This window comes from Dendropsophus ebraccatus, chromosome 1 (assembly GCF_027789765.1).
Source record: "Dendropsophus ebraccatus isolate aDenEbr1 chromosome 1, aDenEbr1.pat, whole genome shotgun sequence".
Lineage (NCBI taxonomy): Eukaryota > Metazoa > Chordata > Amphibia > Anura > Hylidae > Dendropsophus > Dendropsophus ebraccatus.
The window spans coordinates 120,258,834-120,282,901 of NC_091454.1; the positions used below are offsets into that span (position 1 = coordinate 120,258,834).

The 24,068-nt window shown below is 39.8% G+C and overlaps 1 protein-coding gene across 2 annotated transcripts in view; it reads left to right on the plus strand.

Annotated features, from left to right (window-relative positions):
• The window catches only part of RELN (reelin), a 524,687-nt gene that overhangs the window by 493,672 nt on the left and 6,947 nt on the right, over nt 1-24,068 (plus strand). Inside the window, exons 53-63 of one of the 2 annotated variants that reach the window (XM_069977829.1) lie at nt 4,129-4,306; nt 4,737-4,912; nt 5,158-5,261; nt 6,217-6,459; nt 7,178-7,353; nt 8,511-8,584; nt 10,036-10,197; nt 12,851-13,008; nt 16,497-16,716; nt 16,815-17,012; nt 19,386-19,484. In XM_069977829.1, the coding sequence (XP_069833930.1) occupies nt 4,129-4,306; nt 4,737-4,912; nt 5,158-5,261; nt 6,217-6,459; nt 7,178-7,353; nt 8,511-8,584; nt 10,036-10,197; nt 12,851-13,008; nt 16,497-16,716; nt 16,815-17,012; nt 19,386-19,484 (1,788 nt within the window). The remainder of the gene's footprint in view (nt 1-4,128; nt 4,307-4,736; nt 4,913-5,157; nt 5,262-6,216; nt 6,460-7,177; nt 7,354-8,510; nt 8,585-10,035; nt 10,198-12,850; nt 13,009-16,496; nt 16,717-16,814; nt 17,013-19,385; nt 19,485-24,068) is intronic. The other variant, XM_069977836.1, reaches the window with a different exon arrangement.

The window sequence follows — 24,068 nt, forward strand, 5'->3', positions numbered from 1 at the left end:
AGCGAGTAAAAAACAGGGCCCATCTGGCCTGCCTTGGTGTGAGACGTTTAGCTTTATCTAAGTATACTAGATTTTTGTGATCGGTAAGCACAAGCACCTTATGTTTTGCCCCCTCTAGGAAGTGTCTCCATTCGTCAAATGCCATTTTTATAGCTAGTAACTCTCTGTTATATCGTAGTTACACTCTGCCTTAGAGAACTTCCTAGAGAAGAAATCAATGGGCCGGAGGTTGGTAAGAGTAGCTGACCCTTGAGACAGGACCGCTCCTACCCCCACCTCAGATGCGTCCACCTCCACAATAAAAGGACGCTCAAAGTCCGGTTGTGCCAGTATTGGAGCCTCTGAGAAACATTGTCTTAGTTTGTTGAATGCCCTGATAGCGTCTGGGGTCCAGTTTACCAGATCCGCTCCCTTTCTGGTTAAATCAGTGAGGGGTTTGGCTATAAGCGAAAACCCCTTAATTAATTTTCTATAATAATTGGCGAACCCCAAAAACCTCTGCAGAGCCTTCAGGTTATTGGGTCGCTCCGAGTTTTCGATGGCTATGACCTTAAGGGGGTCCATACCAAACGAGTTTGAAGTTATTTTGTACCCCAGAAATGAAACTTCCTGTATACCAAACTGGCATTTCGACAGCTTCGCACAAAGGTTATTGGCTCTCAGAAGCTCCATGACTGTACGGACATGCAGGATGTGTGAGGACCAATTGGGAGAAAAAAATTTAAATATCATCAAGATACACAACTAAAAAATGACCCAGATACTCTCGGAATACATCATTTACGAAATGCTGGAAGACTGCTGGGGCATTGCATAAGCCGAAAGACATAACAAGGTATTCGAAATGCCCTTCAGGGGTATTGAAAGCAGTCTTCCATTCATCACCCTCCTTGATCCTTATCAAGTTGTATGCTCCCCGCAAGTCAATCTTGGAGAACCATTTAGCACCCACTATCTGGTTGAACAAGTCAGGAATTAGGGGTAGCGGGTGTTGGTTCTTAAAAGTGATCTTGTTCAACTCCCGGTAGTCTATACAGGGCCGAAGCCCACCATCCTTTTTACCCACAAAAAATAATCCCGCCCCCAGAGGAGAGGAGGATGGGTGAATGTGGCCCTTACGGAGACTATCCTTAATATACTCCCGCATGGCCTCCCTCTCAGGACAAGACAGATTGAAGATACGACCCTTGGGATATTTGGCATCAGGAATTAAATCAATTGAACAGTCATATGGTCTGTGGGTAGGCAATCCGTCCACTGCACTTTCATCAAACACATCCACATAATCAGACAAGAACTCAGGAATTTCTCCCTCCCCAGGGGAACATTCTGCAAGAGACACAGCAACACAATAGGAAGCACACTTAGGCCCCCATCGAACAAGTTCCCTGCTGGACCAATCAAATACAGGATTATGTGCTTCTAGCCAGGGTAAACCTAAAATCACATCAGAAGAAAATGAGAAGAAAATCCAGGGTTTCAACATGAACAGACCCCACCTTAACTTCAAGGCAGGGGGTAACATACTGTACATTCCCTTGAGCAAACGGGGCAGAGTCTGCTCCAGTGACATTTACTGGACACTTGAGCAGCAGGGGACATACCTCTAAACCTGACCAGAAAATGGGGTTAATAAAATTTGCAGAAGACCCAGAATCGACCTGGGCATACCCAGAAATACATTTTCCCCCCAACATCAGAGAAATAGGCAATAAGAGCTTGTTCTTTTTGGTGAAGGTTACCTGTGCGCCTGAGTGACCCCCTCGATAGTCACTCAGGCGCCTGGAGTTTTCTGGTGGTGGCACCGGCCTGGAAGGACATCCTCTTACACGATGTCCAGCCTTGCCACAGTATAGGCAGAGGTTGCTCAGAAGACGGTTAGCTCGTCTGGTCTTGGCGTCTGCTTGCATGGTTTCTCCCAGAGTGGGTATCACAGGTGGGGAAGGTTTAGGGAAGGAGGTTCTGGTATGGTCTAAAGTACCCCTTTCCCGCTGTCGGTCCCTCAATCGTCGGTCTACCCTAATGGCCAGGGTCATGCTTTCCTCAAGGGTGCCAGGCGTCGGGTAGGCCACTAACATGTCTTTAAGTCGGTCGCTCAACCCGGCCCGGAATTGGAACCGGAGGACAGAGTCGTTCCACATGGAAGGACCGCTCCACTGCCTAAACTCCGAGCAGTAGTCCTCAACCGGTCGGTCACCTTGCCGTAGCATAGTCAGGCGTCGCTCAGCATTGGCTGCACTTTTCAGGTCATCATAAAGCAGTCCCAATGCAGAGAAGAACCGGTTGACTGTCTGCAAGTCAGGGGAGTCAGGTGACAAAGAAAAAGCCCACTCCTGAGGGGGCCCCAGGAGAAGAGACATAACAATACCCACTCTCTGAGCCTCGTTACCTGAGGAGCGAGGACACAGTCTAAAAAATAGTTTACAACCTTCCCGGAGGAAGGTTGTAACACAGAACATGCACACGGAACAAGACGGACAAACAACACAGAAGAATAGTCAAACAAGCCGGGTCAAAAATCCAAACAGGCAATGCAGTACAAAATCAGCAAGCAAACGGGTAGTCAAAAAGTCAGGCAGGAGGTCAGGTATCAAGTCAAGCAAAACAGAGGGATTAGGAGTGGGGATCGCAGAAGTAGACAAGGGAAGCTGGGATCAGGGTTTTAAGCTAATAACCAGCACTGGAACTTTGTCTTAGCTTCCTTTTATACTGAACCAGAGCCCAGTCCGAATCCCCATTGGACCGGCGCTCAGATATCCAGGTTCCAGATAGGCAGAGATTCCTGTCAGTCTAATGACCTACTCAGCTGGAAAGATCAAGTCTCCTAGAAAATCAGATTAACTCCCGCATTGCCAGATAGCTGATAAGCAAGCAGGTGTGGCACACAGAAGCAAAAACAGGTTCAGTTCACACCAGGTTACAGCACAATCCTGACAATGTCCTTTTTAAAAAAAAAAAAATAAAGTCATATATACAGCACCTAATACTGGGCATGTAGCTGCTGTCAGTAAGGAAAGCTATTTTCGGGGGGATATAAAATATAATATGGTAGCCATAGATGTTAATAACTGTGCTTATAAAGCATAGGTGATCTGAAGGCAGTCTAGTGGCTCTCTATATTGTGGAGGTTGGCTATCCTTCTATGACATTCTATACATATGCCCTCTAATGACTTATGGATATAGGTTGTCTCCATGAGATAAGCCCAGGTAATATATAGGTTTGTATAGAAGTAGAACTAGCTAGTAGCTAGTATGTTTAATCGTGTAACAAACCAAAAGAGGTTTACCTTTTTGGATTTATGCCTGTGTATCAGAGCAAATAATATCAGCATGGTGTGTTGCACACCAGCCATATGTCAGACAGTAAGAAGAGCTGTTTATGAGTTAACAAGAAGCAGCACAAGAGTAAGTGGGTCTATTTACAACTATTGCTTCACATATAATTAATTGTATATTGCCTACAGTGATTCATTATAGTACTGTACCTTATAAAATGTATATGGTAATATATGTGTGTGTTTTGATGTGCTGTTTCTTAAATATTTAGTTTGTAGAACATTTTCTACTTAGGATGTGTACATAAACCGAAAGATTTGCAAATGATTAACAATTATTTTATAGTCAGTTTAAAAGATGTGATCAATGACATATGAATGAATTTTTATTAGTCATTCAATCGTTGTCTGCATACACACACAAAAAATATCGCTTAAATTCGAATGATTTAACAATTATTTTTTTGCACAATAATCTATCCATGTAAAAGAGCCCTCACTTTGGATGTTTTTCTTATACAGTTCAGAATTGTAGCATGTCTTTTACTTACCTAGATCATAGTTTTAGTTTGCCACTTGTTAGGGACCTATTTCACACACAGATTTATCTTACAGATCATTGAAGCCAAAGCCAGGAACAGACTATAAACACAGAACAGGTCATAAAGGAAAGACTGAGATTTCTCCTCTTTTCAAATCCATTCCTGGCTTTGGCTTCAAGAATCTGTCAGATATCTATAAAATAATCTGTGTGTGTAATAAGGCTTTAAGTGTCATCTTTCTCCTTCCCAGTACCCTAGCATTTTGCCATACCTTCTGTAGCCCCTTTTTAACAGAACATTTTCTTGCAGTCCTGTCAGGTTTCGATTTTACCAAAAGTATTCAGATATGCAGTGGGGAATTGACAATTTATACATTGGACCTGGCTGCTTGGACAATTGTAACGGTCATGGGGATTGCTTGAAGGAGCAGTGCATTTGTGACCCAGGATACTCTGGGCCAAACTGTTATCTGTCCCATCCAGTAAAGGTGAGTATGATACATACATTGGTGGAGACATACGGTACTAGGCAAAAGAAATGTGGTGCAAAGTGCAGAAATGTGAGGTACATGGCAGGTTCCAAGATTTGCATTTGTTTTAGATGCTTTTTACATCAATATATGTTTAAATAGGAGGAATCAAATGTGCCCAAAAGTACCTAAAATCCTGTGTGCACATCACTGCCTCAATTTAATGAAAACATTATACATAGATACTGAACCATGCAAATTCTGAAGGCAATTACAGATATTTTAAATTTGTATATATACATATGAACTTATGAACTCAGTTTACATCGCATTATTTGTTAATAACACTAAAGGAAAAAAGGAATTATTATTATTATTATTATTATTATTATTATTATTATTATTATTATTATCCTATACATTGTAAAATTAATGTTATACTTTACAGACTTTTCTAAAGGAGCGCTTTGACAGTGATGAACTGAAACCTGATTCTTGGCTATCCATGGAGGGGGGGAAAACATGTACCGACTGCGGCATCCTAGCTGAAGACACTGCCCTTTATTTTTCATCATCTGCTGTTCGGCAAACAGTCACCCAGGATCTAGATTTAAGGGGAGCAAAGTAAGGTTCAGAGAAATTGTATTGTACTACAGAAATATTTTTAAGTAGTATTTTTTTTTTTTTTTATCATTTTAACAACAAAAAGGGACAACCACAACAGTTTTCTACCCATCTAAAGACATTCTGTTTTTTTGTTTTTGCAAAAATTGTTGAAATAACAATGATAATTGTATTGTTTTCAGCAGAGAAGATATATATGTAATGATATCACTTAATAATAATTTAAACAAATATTATTTTCCTAGGTTTATTCAATATTGGGCAAGAATTGGCAGTGAAAATATAACATCTTGCCATAGACCAACGTGTAGGAAAGAAGGTGTTCTTTTAGATTATTCTACTGATGGAGGTAGGTTTTTACTGATTAAATGAAAATATGTTGCCACAAAGAAGAAAAAAGCTCTTTTTCAAACCTTTGTTGGTTATGTTAGAAAAAAAAATTATTAAAGGAAATTATTTAAAAAAAAAGTTATATAAAGCTGCATATGTTTTTTGTCAAGGCCTTTTTGCCTTTGCCTGATTTCTGTTGACATGGCTCCCATTAGTTATCTCCTGGCTCTTTATAATTTCAGCTAAGTTTCTCTCTCTGTCTCCCCATCCTCCCCTCTCCCTTCTGAGACAGCTGATGTAAACAAGTCCCTGACTGTCATTATCTGCAACATTGTATCAAAGTGAGTTTATTAGCAACATGACCTCAGAATAACCCAGCATTACAAAAAGGAGCTACAATGTTGCAGATAAATCCAGTTATAAGCTGCCTCAGTAGGAAGGAGAAAGAAGGGGGAGACAGAGATAAAAGCTCACAGAGATTTTTGTGTTTTCTGCACAAAGCAACAGCTGAGAACTGGGGGAAGGAGACTGAATAGATAATAACAAGTATTAAAGGAATTGTTAGTTTCACCATGAGCAGCAACATATCAAAAATGATATTTGAGTGGAATACCCCTTTAATGTTTAAAGTCACTGTTGTCATAATTTTCAAAATCAACAGGGGAATTAGAGAATGTTTACAATTTACATTGATTATTTTTTTAGTTATGCTTAGTTATTAGGCAGTGACACTGTACTGGCTGGGACTTCCTGCATTTAGTCTATTTTTTTCCACAGTGACACTTCAATATAGTACACTAAATCAGCATCACTTCTAGGTCCTTATAATTGAATGCGTATTTACATTGAGAAAAGACGGAAAAGTCACTTAAAATTAAAAACTATATATTATATCTCTGTACAGCACTGTGGAATGTGTTGGCACTATATAAATTACCAAAATAAGTAAATACATAATACTTTTATTTTTTTAGGTATCTCTTGGACACTACTTCATGAGATGGATTATCAGAAATACTTGGCAGTCCGCTACGATTACATACTTCTTCCTGAACATGCCCAAACTAACACAACTCGCCTGCGATGGTGGCAACCCTTTACCATAAGCAATGGTTATGTGGTTCCAGGTCCTGATCGGTCTCAGTGGGCCCTTGATAACATATTAATTGGGGGAGCGGAGATCAACCCTAGTCAACTTGTTGACACATTTGATGATGGTATGTTTATAACTGTGTTGATTATCATTGTGAATAGATAATTCCGTTCTTTTCTTCTTATGCCAGCTTTACCTTTCTTCACCTTTTTCAATGCTTTGCCATTATTACATTACTGACTTTGCTACTGGTGGTGCTAATGCTAGACAGCATTTGTAAATCAGTTATATTATAATGTCTGATCGCGCTCCTCTATTCTCTAATCAATATGTTTTAGTGCTCCTACTATGTTATAACAATATATATATATATATATATATATATATATACACACACACACACACACATATACACATATATACACATACACACAAATATACAACCTATAGCAGTGCACTCACTTAGCAGTATTAAATCAGAAAAAAAGGCTCTCAGTGGGTGTAGTCACTGTTGTTAGTGTTAGTGCAATACAGGTGGTGTGTTCTCACTCACCCTCTCACCATGATTGCACTTTTAGTCCCAATAGATCTGAATATGCAGTGTGGAGTTGAATTCATTGTAACATTTGTAAATCATCAGCATGTAGCATTTGTAAATCATCAGCATGTAGCATTTGTAAATCATCAGCATGTAGCATTTGTATATCATCAGCATGTAGCATTTGTAAATCATCAGCATGTAGCATTTGTAAATCATCAGTAGTGTTTTACTGCCATTTGCTCAGCACAACGTTAAACTACTTGCAATATCAGAAAATAATTCATATTTGTTCTCCTACTAGAAGGTACGTCCCATGATGAACACTGGAGTTTCTACCCCAATGCTGTGAGAACAGCTGGTTTCTGTGGCAACCCATCATTTCATCTTTATTGGCCAAACAAAAAGAAGGACAAAACACACAATATACTGTCCTCCAGGGAGCTCATTATACAGCCTGGTTATATGATGCAGTTCAAGGTAAGATTTATATTCAGCCATATACATGTAGTAGTGAATGTCCATGTTTTAACCATGTTCTTTTTTAGGTCCAGGTCTTTGAAATTTAGATTCTTAATACAGTAACTCCAACATTATGCGCTGAATTGAAGGGTTAGCTCCTACCCTTCCCCCTTGGCCTCATTTAGATGTCCTTAAAATATGTCCGCAATTGCAGATAGACTACGGACCCACTGATTTGAATGGCCATTTTTTATTTCTATTCATCTAGACATTTGCCTAGCACAGTCCTTTGAAAATTCATACATTTTGCGCAAGGCCCCCAAGGCTGCAGCTGGGCATAAACTATGGCTAAAATGTACGTCTGGATTTTTGAGGCTGCCACCTTTTTATAAGTCCAGCAGACCCAACAATGGAGGGAATTTAAATTTAGATTGGCATGGAAATCCCCAAACCCCCCTTACACACGCCACTTATTTGTAGAGAAACTGCGTACATCCATAAGGAACGTAGGAAGTAGAAAAAATTTTTTTACTGTCTGGGAAACTTTTATCCTCACACTACCCTCTCCAAACCAGGATTAAACTTTTCAGGATACCACATAGTATCTAACAAGACAACTGACAGGCAATCTGCTAGTATAAAAAAAAACAAGGGAATAAACAAAAAACAGACAATTTCCAGGGCAACACCAGAGCACACAGAGACCCACAGGCAATCCCTTCCTTCCCAACCCCCTCCCCACTTCCCACTTTTTTTTCCTCTCCAATATTTTTAATAAGTTTAATTTTGGCAATTATAACAGATTCTTATATGTCAAGACTATCTGCTATATCTCAGTGACAGAGCTGTGCTTATTCGTATCTGTTCACCAACCGACTGTTCAAAGCAGAATACGCATCAGTCATAAAAAAAAAATTGTAAAACTTTATAATGTTCATATTCTCTTATAGTTTAGTTCTTATTAGGGACTTTGAAATCCTGCCATGATTGTATATATTTCTGTACAAATATAGCAACAAATGTAATCCCAAGCTATTTAAATGTAAACACATTGCCACAGATTTGTTCAATAAAAACTGTTTAAAAAAAATTGATTGGTATAAAAAATGACACCTATTATAAAATCCCCCTTAGTGTCCATTCCAATAACTTCCTCGTATGTTTTTTTTTTTCAGATTGTGGTTGGTTGTGAAGCAAATTCATGTGTTGATCTTCATTCAGTTATGCTTGAGTATACAAAGGATGCCAGGTAAGAAAAGCAATTAGCAGTGGAACTGTTACAACAAGAATGGGGAACCTTCGGCCCCCAAGCTGTTGCAAAACTACAATTCCCATCATGCCTGGACAGCCAAACCTTTGCATGATAAGAATTGTAGTTTTGCAACAGCTGGAGGGACGAAGGTTTCCCATCCCTGTGTTATAATAATCCCCACAGATATACATGCAGATTACCAACATGAAGTTACATATCAGTTTTATTGGAACACATTGCTAAAGTCAGGTCTTGCCCATATACACTTCTCACAAAAAGTTAGGGATATTTAGTTTACAGGTGAAATTGATGGAAAACATAAAAAGTTTACGCTACAGTAATATATCAAGAAAGTAGGGCATTTAAGTAGGGGCATGCAATGGTGATTTCCTCTACTCAAACAATTAACTGAAACAAAAGCCAACAGCAGTGATGGGTATCCCCCAACAAAAAATTACAGTGTCTCATTAACTTGTCATGTGTCCTTTAGCATCAATTACAGCTCGACAACAACATCTCATGCTGTTCACAGCTCAACTTATTGTTTGCTGAGGCATGGCATCCCTCTCTTCTTGAAGGGCGTCCATCAGGTCATTAAGTTTCTGGGGTAAAGAGTTATACGCCTCAACATGGGAACTCTACTGATCTTATAGGTTTTCTTTTGGATTCAGGTCTGGGGAAAGTGCAGGCCACTCCATTTGCGGCACCCCAGTCCCCAGCAGACATTCCTAATTAAGTGACCTTGGTGAGCTGGAGTATTGCCTTCCATGAAGATGAAATTAGGCATTTGTTGTTCATGCAGGCACAATGGCTGGATAAATGATGTTATTCAAGCAGTATGGGCTTATGACTGTACCATTCAATTCACAAAGTGTAGGGCAGTTCCCTATTGACTAGAAACACCTGCCTACACTGTAACACTACCACCAATTTCCACCTAATAGGCTCCTTGTTAAAGAACAGCAAGTTGTGCAAAAAGTACTAAAACACTGAACAGTTAGTTCACAGAACGTCACGTCAGTTCACCTGTAAAGGTTAGAGTGCAGTTTAGGCTCGTCCTGAAATTTCATCTGCATGCCAAATTTTGTGAGTAGTGTATATGCAATCACCTATTGCCTCTCATTCAGTGTTTTGAGTCACAAATTTTGTAGTCAGTATATATTATACGTTTATGCATTTGTATTCATGCTTTTCTATTTATAAAATGCAGGTTCTTTTGCATTAGTCAAGGCATATGGGACAATGTAGATGTACTGATATTCAGTACAAGCGATGAGTGAATCTTTATCCTAGTCAATGTATTGCCAATAGGCAAAGTTAAAATTAAATTAAGTTTTTCTCATGGGATTAGCATTGTTGGAAATAACAGTTTATTAGTCTCTGCAACAGTTTCCAGTAGAATCATGTTTCTCTAATTGACCTTTTCTTCTGTTTATTTTTTCTAACAGAACGGATTTGTGGCAGCTGGTTCAGACACAGTGTCTTCCTTCCTCATCAAATAGCATAGGTTGCTCCCCATTCCAATTCCATGAAGCCACCGTCTATAACTCTATCAACAGTTCAGTGTGGAAAAGAGTTACACTGCAACTTCCAGACTATGTTTCCTCCAGGTATGAAATAGTAGTGATGGGATACTAAAACAATAGTTCTTTTGAAATTTCCTTTCAATTGTAATTTTTTTAACATGATTACGATTTCCATTTGATTGGCATTTTACTGACAGCTCATCTTTTATTTTGCCAAAGCTGAATGCTGAGCTGTGATTGGTTTTTATCATCAGTTTACACAATTTTCTGTTTTACACCGTTTGATAAATCTGGGCAATTGTATTTTAGTTAAATACTTTAGTTAAATACTTCTAAGTGCAAATAAACATCTTGAATGGAACCATATAATAGCCCATCATATTGATAGCAGTGAATAAAAAGTTGTTCAAAATAAGTTAAAAACAAACAACTAAAACAATAGGCAACAAAGTAAAGTATCATAAGATTTACCCCAAAGTTGTATTTCTATAAAATCATGTATGTGATGCAACTGTGCGGCTGTAATTGTGCGGCGGTATTTTTGGTGGTTCATGCGTACGCTGGAAAGTATACGATATACGGCTGCACAGTGCACACTATGTATGAATCTACGGCCCTATCGTAAACGGACCCGTAAAAAATGAACAAGACCATTGTTTGCGGCTGGAAATGCGGCCGTGGATTGACAGGCGGTCCGTACGGAGTACTTCAAAAATAGCCGGCAATGATGCCGAATGCCGATGCCTCTAATAGTTAATATATTAAATTAATAAAACACATTTTCTTTGTAATAAAGTCCCTTTCGTTGTTCAATAACGAATCCATCATTTTGCAATTAAATATACTGTTAAAATATATATATATATATATATATATATATATATATATATATATAAATAAATGTATATTTATATATATATTTATTTTTTGACAGTATATTTAATTGCACAATAATGGATTCGTTAGAATTAAATTATTGAACAACGAAACTGATTTTATTTCAACGAAAATGTGTTTTATTAATTAAATATTAATTAGTACAGGAAGCTCCAGTAAGCCGTTAATTCATATTGCCGGCAATAGAGCTTTCTGTACTAATCATCACTTTACTTTAATTAAAACATCAAATGTTTCTTCTAATTATGTTATCACAATAGCATTATTAGAAGAAACATTTAGAATTATATGTGCGCTCAGCTGATTGGCTGATCGGCTGAGCGCACGTATAATTAGCGGGTCCGCAGCACAGTGACTTCATTGTGCTGCGGACCAGCGAAGAGGACACATTGGGGTGAGTAAAGAGCTCTCCCCACCCCCTCACCAGCACTGCACCCCTCCCAGCAAGGAAGGGGGGGGTCACTTAACCCCTTCCTTGCTGGGATGGGTGCAGTCTGACATCAGTCTGGCCCCCAAGGGGTTAAGGGGGACACAATACATCCTCCCTTAACCCCTTGGGGGCCAGACTGTAAGCAGCGATCTGTAAAGATGCTGCATACTGTAAGGTGCACAACACCGCTCACAATGATGGGTGTTGTGCTCCTGTTTGTGTGTTTTTTGTGTGTTTCTCCCTTTTTGTTTTTCAGATATCGGTATCCTGGGGATTACGTCGGATTCCGTGGACTACGTCGATGACCAGCGGTTGTTTGTTGTTTTTTTATAAAATGGTCAATGAGGGGTGTGGGGGGGGTTTTATTTGAATAAAAAATTTTTTTAACTTGTGTCTTGTCTTTATTTCTTTACTTTATAGACTTAGTAGTGGAAGCCGTCTAATAGACGGAATCCATTACTAAGTTGGGGCCTAGTGTTAGCCGGTATAAAATGGCTAACACTAACCCCCTATTATTACCCCAGTACCCAATGCCACCAGGTGTACTGGGAAGAGCCGGGTGCCAGTGGTCCCGGAGCGTCAAAATTGGCGCTCCTGGACCGGGTGGCAGCAGGCTGGTAAGATTTAGGCTGGGGAGGACCTAACCCAATGGCTCTTCCCACCCTGGTGTTACCAGGCTGCTGTCGTTTGGTTTTTAACCCGGCTGGTTATAAAAATAGGGGGGACCCTATGCGTTTTTTTTAAAACTGCTGTATGATGCTGCTTTAAAACTATTTTTATAACTGCTGTATGATGCTCTCTGTCATACTTGTGGATAATACTTTGACATGTACTGCCACAAAAAAAAACATTATACTGTATACCAAGTACACCCCTTTATAGTAATGGTTTTCCCCAATTGCAGTGGCCTCTTTCTGCAGGATAATGTTCTCTGGAACATAACAATAAATTCAAGGTGTTAAAGCAGCCTCTAAATATCCCAAACCCCAATCTAATTGAACACCTGTAGCGTGTGATGTGATGTAAAAACAATTTTGATCCATGAAGACTCTGCCTCAACTTAAAAAATCTCCTGGTAACATCTTGGTGCCAAATGGCACAGAACAAACTACTTTACAAACAACAAAAAAAGGAAAAGTTCAGTTGAAATTATTGGATACTGCTCCTTTTTTCTGTCCTTGTCTCTATTGCATTTCAGAATTTTATTGTAATTGGTGGTATACAAACTGATATCAAAGTTGTTCTTTAAAAAATATTAATGATTATGTTCTACTGGTTTGTTACAGCTTTACAAAAAAAACATTCTCAAATAAATTGGTGTGGGTAAAACTTTACTGTAACTAACTTTCATTACCTTTACTGAAGACTAACATTGGCTAATAAGTTCTATTTCTTTTTGTTGTCTTAAAGTGCTACACAATTCCGCTGGATTCAGAAAGGGGATGAGACAGAAAGGCAGAGCTGGGCTGTTGATCATGTGTATATTGGGGAAGCGTGTCCTAAGCTTTGTGGTGGACATGGATACTGTACAACTGGAGCTGTTTGCATATGTGATGAAGGATATCAAGGTAATGTTTTAGTTGTAATAAATACAAAAAAAACTGTATTAGCCACAGTAAAATACAAGCCAATTTCAACAGCAATATAGGTATAAAATGCAGTCCTGTTCTTGAATCTAATAATGTGCTACTTTAAAGTCAATAAAAAAATATCAGGGTGCACACATTGTCTGCTCTGCACAAAAATGTGTGATTATTTTCAGGTATTCACCTGGTGCAGGCATGATAAATCTTTCCCATAGCTTTTAGGGTATGTTCCCACAATGTCTTTTTTCGGGGGTATTTTTAGTTATTGTGAAATAACGACTACTACCAAACCACATCCTTAAAATTGAGTGGAAAACACTGTAATTTTTCTGATGTAAAGATGTACTCTATTGAAGTCCATGGGCTATTGACCATCAATATACACACAGTAGAGAATAACAATCATAATTGAGTACAGTCTTTATGACCTGTTTTTTTCTTTATTAAAAAGAAAAAAAAATGTTTTCAATTGTTCATGCCTGGTTTTATTTTGTCGACCATAAAACATTTTTAAAAAAGTTAGATTATTTTCTAACAGATCAATTAAGATAAATCACTAGATGGATATGTTCACACTCGTCTTTTTTTGGCCGTTTTTGAAAAACCGTCATTTTGGGGCCTGGCCAAAAAATAGATGTTGTGTGAACAGTAGCTGATGAAAGTGACAAACTTAAAATGAATCCAAGGGTATTTTTACAGTAAAATAATACAGACATAAAAACAATTTGTGAACATGGCCTTATAGTAAAATCCAGTACTAAAGGGTTATTCCCATCTTACAAATTGTGACAGTACAGTAGCTGGTTTCTTGCTGTACAGCCAAAATGTGTGAACAAATGCTCTGGAGACTTAAGTTTTTTGTTAATATATATTTACAAATATAACTTTATTAAAGTAAATGTGTGCTTTTTACTTTGCATAGCCACTTCTTTTGAGTGGCAGCAGTAAGTAGTGACAGGTACTGTTTAACCCTTTAAGGACATGGCCCATTTTCGTTTTTACGTTTTCGGTTTTTCCTCCTTGTGTTTAAAAGGTCATAGCACTTGCATTTTTCCACCTAGAAACCCACATGACCCCTTATTTCTTGCGTCACTAATTGTACTTTGCAATTACAGGCTGAATTTTTGCATAAAGTACACTGCGAAACCAGAAAAAAATTCAAAGTGTGGTGAAATTGAAAAAAAAAACGCATTTCTTTTATTTGGGGGAAATGTGTTTTTACGCCATTCGCCCTGGGGTAAAACTGACTTGTTATGCATGTTCCTCAAGTCGTTACGATTAAAACGATATGTAACATGTATAACTTATATTGTATCTGATGGCCTGTAAAAAATTCAAACCGTTGTTAACCAATATACATTCCTTAAAATCGCTCCATTCCCAGGCTTATAGCGCTTTTATCCTTTGGTCTATGGGGCTGTGCGAGGTGTCATTTTTTGCGCCATGATGTGATCTTTCTATCGGTACCTTGATTGCGCATATACGACTTTTTGATCGCTTTTTATTACATTTTTTCTGGATTTGATGCGACCAAAAATGCGCAATTTTGCACTTTGGGATTTTTTTGCGCTGACGCCGTTTACCGTACGAGATCAGGAATGTGATTAATTAATAGTTCGGGCGATTACGCACGCGGCGATACCAAACATGTTTATTTATTTATTTATTTGTTTACTTTTATTTAAAACCTGGGGAAAGGGGGGTGATTCAGACTTTTATTAGGGGAGGGGGATTTTTACTATTAACAACACGTTTTTTTTTTTTTTTACACATATACTAGAAGCCCCCCTGGGGGACTTCTAGTATATACACTTTGATCTCTCATAGAGATCTCTGCAGCATAGATATGCTGCAGAGATCCATGAGATCGGCACTCGTTTGCTTTCGGCTGCTGCAGCCGGAAACAAACGAGTGCCGAGCCGAGGACGGCGCCATCTTGGACGCGTCCCCGGCCGGCATCAGTAACGGAGATCGCTCCTCCGGGACAAGGTCCCGGAGGAGCGATCTCCCCCACTAGACACCAGGGAAACGTTGCCTCCGGTAATCGGAGGCAGCTGTCAACTTTGACAGCTGCCTCCGATTAGCTAATTAGCGGGCACGGCGATCGGACCGTGCCCGCTAATAGCAGCGGTCCCGGGCTACTCGCGGCACCCGGGATCGCGGCACTTCAAAGCGGGGCCGCCGCGCGGCCCCGCTTTGAAGTGCTAATGAGGACATAGGACGTACCGGTACGTCCTATGTCCTTAAGAGGTTAAGCCCTGTAGTTCCCGATCCCCTGCTCTGATCAAATTCTGCCACACGGCGCTATAAATATAAATCAGGGTCCTGTCCCCTCCCTTTAACTAGCACTATAATCCCGTTATTCTAAGGGCACTATTACATGTGGGGATTTTCACCTGAATAGACGAATATTGCCAGTATAAAAGGGCCAATGATCAACCAATAAATGAGCAAAACTTGTTTGTCAGCTGATTGCATTGTTTTATCCTTCTATAAAACTATAACCTGCCATGCACACATCTTCATATGTAGTAGGGGATGTATGGCTGACTAATGAAGAAAGTAAAAGGCCACACAAATGATCCTGCAATCGTATGTGTGGTCCGTCCCGCATAAGGCTCAGGCCACTTTATAGTAAAATCGCTCAGTGTACAGTATAAGGCCTCATTCACATGTTCAGTTATTTTTCAGGACCGTATATTATGTCTGCAATCGTCGCCTGCAATCCACAAAAAAATATGTCTGTATGTCTGTATGTTTTGCAGACATTGGGAATGTAACATTTGTAACATCCACAAAAAATGTGGATCCTATAGACTTCTAATGTCCTATGTTTTTGCGGAATGGATTGCAGACCCATAAAACTAAGTATGGTGTGAATAGACCAATAGAAATAATTGGCTCTAAATTTGTCCATAATTACGTATCAGGAATGTGTGAATGAGGCCTTAGTAATTGTTTTCACAGCACTTACTGACAGCAGCTCCCTGTGTACCTCACAGAGCTAAGATCAGACTCCCCTTCTCCAGGCTGGGCTGCCCTGCTCTGTGGTGAGTCTGTCCAAAGGATGGCTGAGCATGGAGGAGCGTGTGAATATGCCCCAGTGTCCACCACTGAGCATGTACATTCCTATGGAGGACACAGAGGGCGAGGCATGGTCACATGCTCCTCCATGTCGACCATCTTATGGACAGAATGATTACAAAGCAGGACAGCACTGGCTGCAGGAGGGGAGTCTGATTTTATCTCTATGGGGTACACAGGGAGCTCCTGTCAGTAATGTGTGTACTAATACTTTACACTGAACAATGTAACTATGAAGTGGCCAACCCCTTAAATGAGCACCAGTCTATGAGATGTTAAACCGCACATTGTGCCATGTATTATCAGGATCCCTACAGTTGGACCCTTAATAATGAGGAAGCAACTGGATATTGTAGAAATATATGGTGATGTTTTTGTTTTTGCAGGTGATGATTGCTCATTGTTTAACCATGACCTCCCAAGTTACATTAAAGATAATTTTGAATCTGAAAAGGTGACAGAAATTAATTGGGAAAATATTCAAGGAGGCACAATTGGAAATGGATGTGGTCAGCTTGCACCTTATGCTCACGGAGACTCCTTGTATTTTAATGGGTGCCAAATAAGACAAGCCATAACAAAACTACTTGACCTTACCCGTGCCAGGTACGACAGATTGTTACTTACACTAATATACAAAATTTTAAAAACAAAATAATTAGTACGGTATTTAAGCCATTTTTTGTTTCTGCTTCTCTTAACAGCAAAATAATGTTTGTGCTTCAGATCGGAAGCATTGCACAAACAGAGAGCTGCAATACTAACTTAAGTGATGCAAATACTGTAGATAAGGCAGTGCTATTACAGTACAGTGTAAACAATGGAATAACATGGCAAGTCATTGCACAGCACCAGCCAAAAGACTTTATACAAGCACAAAGAGTGTCTTACAATATTCCACTGTAAGTAACCATTTTTCAGTATGTTCTCAAAGGAGTTTTCTGGGTAAACATATCAATGTCTTATTCTTAACCCACAGAACCCACTTATGAACGTAACACTTGAGACCGTTCTTTAATATTAGCTGTTCCTCTTTATGTGATGTTGTGTCTGGTCCTGCAGCTCAGGTCTATATGGAAAAAGGGGTTGGCCATTTTATACTAAGCGTATTCATTGTATTACAACAGCAGGTTTTTGTCACTCACTTACATCTGTTTTTGCTGTGTCCCGTACTGCAAATAGAAGCTATCACGTTCCTTTTCTTTGCTGTCCTACAATAATCTGTGACCCTGCACATGATATTGTCGTGCACAGAGACGCATGTGACATGCATGTCACTCGACGTCCTCCACAAGCATACAAAGGAAAAATAGAGGACACAGAGTGATATGCATGTCACATGCTACTCCCTGCACAACCATATCATAGATAGGATCGCCAATCACAGGATTGGGAAGAATAGCACAGCAAGCAAGCATGGCAGCTTCTATCTGCACTACAGGACACAGCAGGAACATAGATCAGTAAGAAAATAACATAAACCTGCTGTTCTAATACAGTGAATAACTTTAGTATAAATTGGTGAGGGCTGGACTGGCCATCTGACAGTTCTGGCAAATGCCAGATGGCCTGTGCCCTCTGTGGGTCACTCTTCTTTTCCCAACCAGTGAATCAAATATTGCTCTATTTTGTGCAAATCATGGTAAAAACTACACAGGCTTATAAGCAGCTAGAATCTGTGATAAAGTTCTTGAGCAATAGCTAGAACTCAGCAGAGCCAATCAGCACCTAAAAGCTTAAAGCGTATCTATAATTTCAGTAGCCAAAAAATGAAATTCCTCAAATAAAAAGCCCACGTGTTACCCTTTAAAAAGAGCCCTAAACTGCGTTGATAGTGTGTACGCTCGCTGAGATATCCCCAGTTGTTTGGCTCAGAGGAATAAATGAATTTTTCTTCTGGCTGAGAGAATGTGGGCGTGGCCTATCCCTCATCTCTCTGGCTGCGTCCCTCCATTCACTGACCAGCACCTTAGCAGATGTATCACACAAAGTGGGATTAGATACAGCCCCAGCATACAGTATCACAATGTAAGATTAGATTCAGAGCCCCAGCCGATGGTATCACACACAGTGGGATTAGATACAGTCATCGGCTCTCATTACACTGTAGGATAATGTCAGCTCCAGCTCTTCCCCTGCGCTGCTCCTCACACACAACACCCTCAGCTCTGCTTAGTCACCTCTGTGAGGGGAGGGGGGAGAACGTGCTGCTAGGAGGTGGGGGAGGAGGTTTTGTTTATGTTTCTCTCTGTGTCAGGGCTGTTATCTGATCCTCCTGTCAGAGTCCGTACACTCAGGACGGATCTCCAGGGAGGGGGCGTGTCCAGCAGGAATGCAGAAATAAGTCACAGCCAGAGAGGGCTATAAGGGCTTAATCAGCCTTCTGTATTTAAAAAACTGTTCATTTTAGGTTATTAATGTATATTGCAAAAATTCTTATCATGACCTAAGCTAACTAAAACTGAATGGTCAAAATATTTTATAGTTGCGCTTTAAGGACCTTTGCATCAGAAAAAGGAATGGGATAAGCGCCTGTTAGGAAGCTTCGCTATTTTGACATAGAATTTAGGTTTAGAATGTTGACATAATAAGAAGCTTGACATAATATTAAAAACCTACATTCTATGTCAACATGCTATGACAGAATGTTGGCATAGAATGTAGGTTTATAATGTTGCCATAGAATGTTGACATAGAATGTACAGTAAGTTTACACCATTCTAAGCCAACATTTTAAGCCTACACTCTATAACAACATTCTATTGCAGCATTCTATGTCAGAATATAGTCTTAGAATGTTGACATAGAATGTTGGTATTGAATGCTGGCTTAGAATTTTGACTTAGAATGTTGACATAATGTTCTAAACCTACGTTCTATGTCAACATTCAATGACAACATGCTAAGCCTACAGTCTATGTCAATATTCTACGCCAACATTCTATGTCAACATTATAATGTTGCTATGTGGGCTGGTGGGGTACTTTGTGTGCCAGGGCTGATTTTTTTTTTTCCCAGTCTGGCCCTGAAAGTGGCCAGCTGCTTTATATGCAGCAGGAACTATATGGGCATGAAGGCGTTGCAGTTTTACTGATTAGCCAGGGACATCACAAATCACACATCATTGGCTTATTCTAAGCATAGGCTATCAATTTGCATTTCAAAAATTCTATTTGGGGTCATTTTGTACAAGATTCAGTAACTTTATTTCAACCTTGTATTGATTTTGTCATTAATTATGATTTGCAGTGAATTATGCTTTTCTTTGTCTGCAGAGAAGCCCGTATGAAAGGAGTTCTATTAAGATGGTGGCAGCCACGTCACAATGGATCAGGTCATGATCAGTGGGCTTTGGATCATGTAGAAGTTGTACTGTGAGTATCTGCTATGGTCATATATCTGTTAAACAGAAACATTCCAAATCCATTGCTAGAGTTTAAATCCATTCATCTATCTCTGTGTGGATATGTAAGTATCCACCATTCACACACATTTTTAACCTGTATGTGCTAGTAATTATACTAACCAAATTTTAAGGTGTTATCCTAAGAAAACATAATTTAGACGTGTCATAAAAGTTAGATCTGTTGTGACCAATAGGTAGGACCCTCATAGATCCCAAGAACAGGTGGGTCTTGTCTAAAGTCACCAAGAAATGAACAGAAGTCTGGAAAAACTCCAAGTAGTCATTATTACATTGATTAGGCATAAAAAACTTAAGAAATAATGGGGATAGTCTAGAAATCTATATAGTCTGGAGAGAAAGGTCCCCTGATGATAAAACGTTTAGGGCTATGTTTTTACAACGCCTTGTTTTGGCCGTTATCCAAATAACAGCCATTATTGTACAAATGATGACCATCATTATAAAATAACTGCCATTATTTCGGCAGACAAAAGATGTGGAAACAAAGTCTAACTATGTTCAGGAGGGATAAGTTTCAGGGGGAATATGTTTTTAATAATAAAAAAAAAAAATGAACACAATGGGTGTCTGAGGTTAGTTGGGGAAAGATCAGAAGCAACACGAGAAAGTATTACTTTGCTAAAAGAGTAGTAGATAATCGGAACAAACTTCCAGCAGATGTGGTTGGCAAATTTACAATAACTGAATGTAAACATGCATAAACACAATAAACATATATCTATCCTAAGATAATAATAATAAAGGAAATAACACAAAGTAGACTAGATGTACCATGTGGTATTTTTCTGTTGAGTCTTCTGTGTTTCTACACACAGTGCCCTCCCCTGACATTCATTATATTACACATTGTACACCCTAAAATTTTAGACACACTGTGCCTCCTGTAATTCATTATAATATACATTGTACACCAAAATTTATTATAATACACACTGTACCCCCTAAAATTCATTTTAATATACACTTGCACACTCTTTATTTTTCTCAATGGCACTCATGGTTTTCCATGCTTGTGCAATATCTAAGCGCAGCTTCTACAAAAAAAGTGGTGTGTGCAAGTATAGGGCAAAACCCTAAGTAAACAATTAACAGACTTTAGCATTCACAGTGCTGAAATATTACCTCCATACTGCTACCAAACAAATTGCTTTGTTGCATTCTCTTCCTTCCGTACTCTGGTGGAGGGCTCACAAGCGATGTCATTGTCTGTGCAGAGAAGCACATTTCAACTTACAGTGCCCATTAAGAGCTCTTCTGGTTAAATACATAGGTGCAGAAGCAAACTACCTTCTGCTGAACCCCTTATGTACTGCAGTGTGTGAGTAACCCTAAGTTCACTAACATGCTGCAACACAAAAAAAAACATAAAAAGCAGAAGAGGGGCACTGGGTGTCAGTGCCGGAAGGGCTGTAGCTACCTTGGAGGCATGCCACATTTTGCTAAGGGGGAACAAGGGCCTCCCTGGCGCACGGGCCCCATAGCAGTTGTGTGGTTACCCACTATGGAATATATTTTGTTGTATATGGATACTGCTCAATTTATAAGGAGATTAAGTTTTTCCGTGCATCATTTTTTTTGTGTGTGTGTGTGTTTAGCTCAGATGACATAATATGCTGCACTCTGCACTGTCACCTCGTATAGGTTGGCTCTTACCTGTTTGAAAATAATTGTAATCCATGGTTAATGTGCGACAAAATCCACATATTATGCATTTTCTGCTGCGTATTTGTGACAGATCTGCATGAAATCATTAAGACGCTGGTGGAGTCATTTGAAGGCCTTGTTCACATAACCTATCTTTTGAATTAATCACGGCCGTTATTGCAATTTGCAACAACAGCCGTGATTAATTAAAAAAAAATACTTTAAATTAAAAATAAATGGGATCCCGTCCAGAGTGCATACACGTAGTACATGCTCTGGATGGTTTTCCAACCGGCCGCACGAAGAACTGACATGTCAGTTTTTTGTGACGACTATTCATTGAATAACACTGACAGCTCACACAATGGAGAGTGCAGCTCTGGCTGCACTCTCCATTGTCGGCTATGGTGAATTGGGATGCGGGCACACACAGATACATTTGCATCCCAATTCAGCACAAATGAAGTTCCTCCGACCGATACTGCAGTACAGCTGGGATGAACTTCACTGACAGCAGCTGTTCTGTGACCTGGCCGGGTCATACGCTGTGTGAACTCAGCCTCATGAGGTGTCAAAGGCCACAAAAGTGCCTTATTATTATTATATAGTAGTTAGGCCAACTCTGTGCTCCTATGTAGTAGTTAAGCCAACTATGCGCTCTCATATGTAGTTAGGCCCTTTCTTTGCCCCTATATAGTACTTATGCCCCCCTCTTTGCTCCTATATGGTAGTTAAAGAGGAAGTCCCACAAACACTAAAATTGTCAGGCAGACAGGGGGGTAAGAGAAAATAATAAACAATTAAACTCACCCGTCCCCACGTCTCCGTTGAGCCATTCCTGGGTCCCGTTCATAGCAGCCAGCTGTCATTTTCTGCTGGAACCAGGGTACAATCTTCCAGCAGAAGCGTCATGGCCTGGCTGAGCCCGGCTGTGCCACCCCAGTCACTAATTGGTTGAGTGGGAAATCACTGCGTCAGGGACGTGAGGAGGGGTGAGTTTATTGTTATTTTCTCCTCCCCCTGACGATTTTAGTGTTTGTGGAACCTCTCCTTTAAATACAACTCTGTGGATATAGTAGTTAGGCCCCCTTTGGGCTCTCATATAGTAGTTAGGCCCCCCCTCTGTGCATCTATGTAGTAGATAGGTCCCCTTTGTGCATTCACATAGTAAGCAGGCCTCTCTCTGCAGGTAGGCCCTAGAAGATAGTATCCACTATGAAGAATCCCCCCCTCCCATAGTTAATCATTTGCAGCCAGAGGCATAATGCTCTCTGCTGTCTTACAAGAGTGATTTGAGCCAGTGGCTCTTCGCTCTGCCAATCACAGCACTGCATTATTTAACTGTGAGCATTCATTTCAAGCTTACAGTTAAAAGGCCAGGCAGAGAGTGCCCTGTGGCTGGGTGAGCCCCGGTTTGCCGAGTGCGGATGCTACCCCTGCCACCCCCTCGTAACAGCTGGTGGTGCTGCCTGTCCATGCTCCATACTCACCCGGACACTCTATATTATAGTCTAGAGACAGTGACTTTGGCTTAGCAAACTGCTTCAAGGGCAACTGTCAAATCTAGTGTGAGAAATTATGTACATCAACATTTATTGGGTTATTCATCTTTTAAAGCAAAGCCATCTACCGGGTGACACTATCCATCCAAATTTTAACATCATCTGTAACACCGCCATAAGACTAGGGTGGACTACTAAAGAAGTCTTTCAGTTATAAAATCTATGTGTTGACATATGACATCACATGGATGTTACTATATATCATAATTTTTTAAGAATAGACAGGGGAGCAGCAACAGTTGAAACGGAACATACACCTTCTGATACGGTAAGTATGTATGTTACATTATAGGTACCCAGCAGGCAGCCTCACTGTGCTGCTTGTATTGGGATCAATAGGAGCTCTGAAACAGAGGCTTTCTGCTAGATATTCTTAAAGTGATTCTGTAAGATGCAATTCACATTCCAAACTGATGATGCTGTTAGATAGTTGTTAGGTCAAGGAGACACACAGTACCTCTCAGATGTCTGCCTTTGCTTCAAGGACATAGAAAAATGCTTTTAATTTTCTGTACCAATATCAAAAAAGCTTTCCCAAGCCTCTGAAGTGCTGAGCTGTAATGCTTCATTTCTTTTTTACTCCCTCTCCCATACCTGACCCTGACTTTTGTGTGCTTTAACAAAGCTTAGTAAGACATACAGGACTTCCTTTGTGCGCCATTTTTGGTTTTATATAACACTGAGGTCAGTGATTAGCTGATCAGGTGGGTTCAGCTCTAATGCATCTCAGGAGCAGCTACAGTGATGGAACAGTGTGGACCAGAGGTCAGGGGACGGGGTAATGGTAAGTATTGCTTATTATTAACAACCCGGACTACCCCTTTAAACCCTTTAGGCATAAAAATTGATACAAATACATAATAAATTTTGGGCACACCATATACTTAATTTTTTTATTTTATGTATATTTTATATAATCATGGCTACTTATACTGTATTTGGAACAAATACCCGGATTGAGGTGCTTGTTGCTTAACATGTTTAGCCATTAACAGTAAGTCGAACTCAGATCATTCTTTGCAATTCAGACAATCTATGGATTCCTCTATTTTCTCATCTAGAAAGTATTGCTGTTGCTGTTAACACTAGTTTGCTCCTCCCTTTTATATATCCCGACACAGTGTTCTGGGAAAAAAGGCTGATGTGATGTCATGTACAAAGCAGGTCCATTTAGATGCTACCACTATTTATGTATATGCACTTGTAAATTGCTGGAACTGCCTGTGTGTATTCTTTGCACATCTTCCCTGTACCTCCTCTTAAAAACACCCTCTTTTGTCTGCTGCACCAAATGGGAAAAAAAGTCACGCAATGTGTGCATGTGC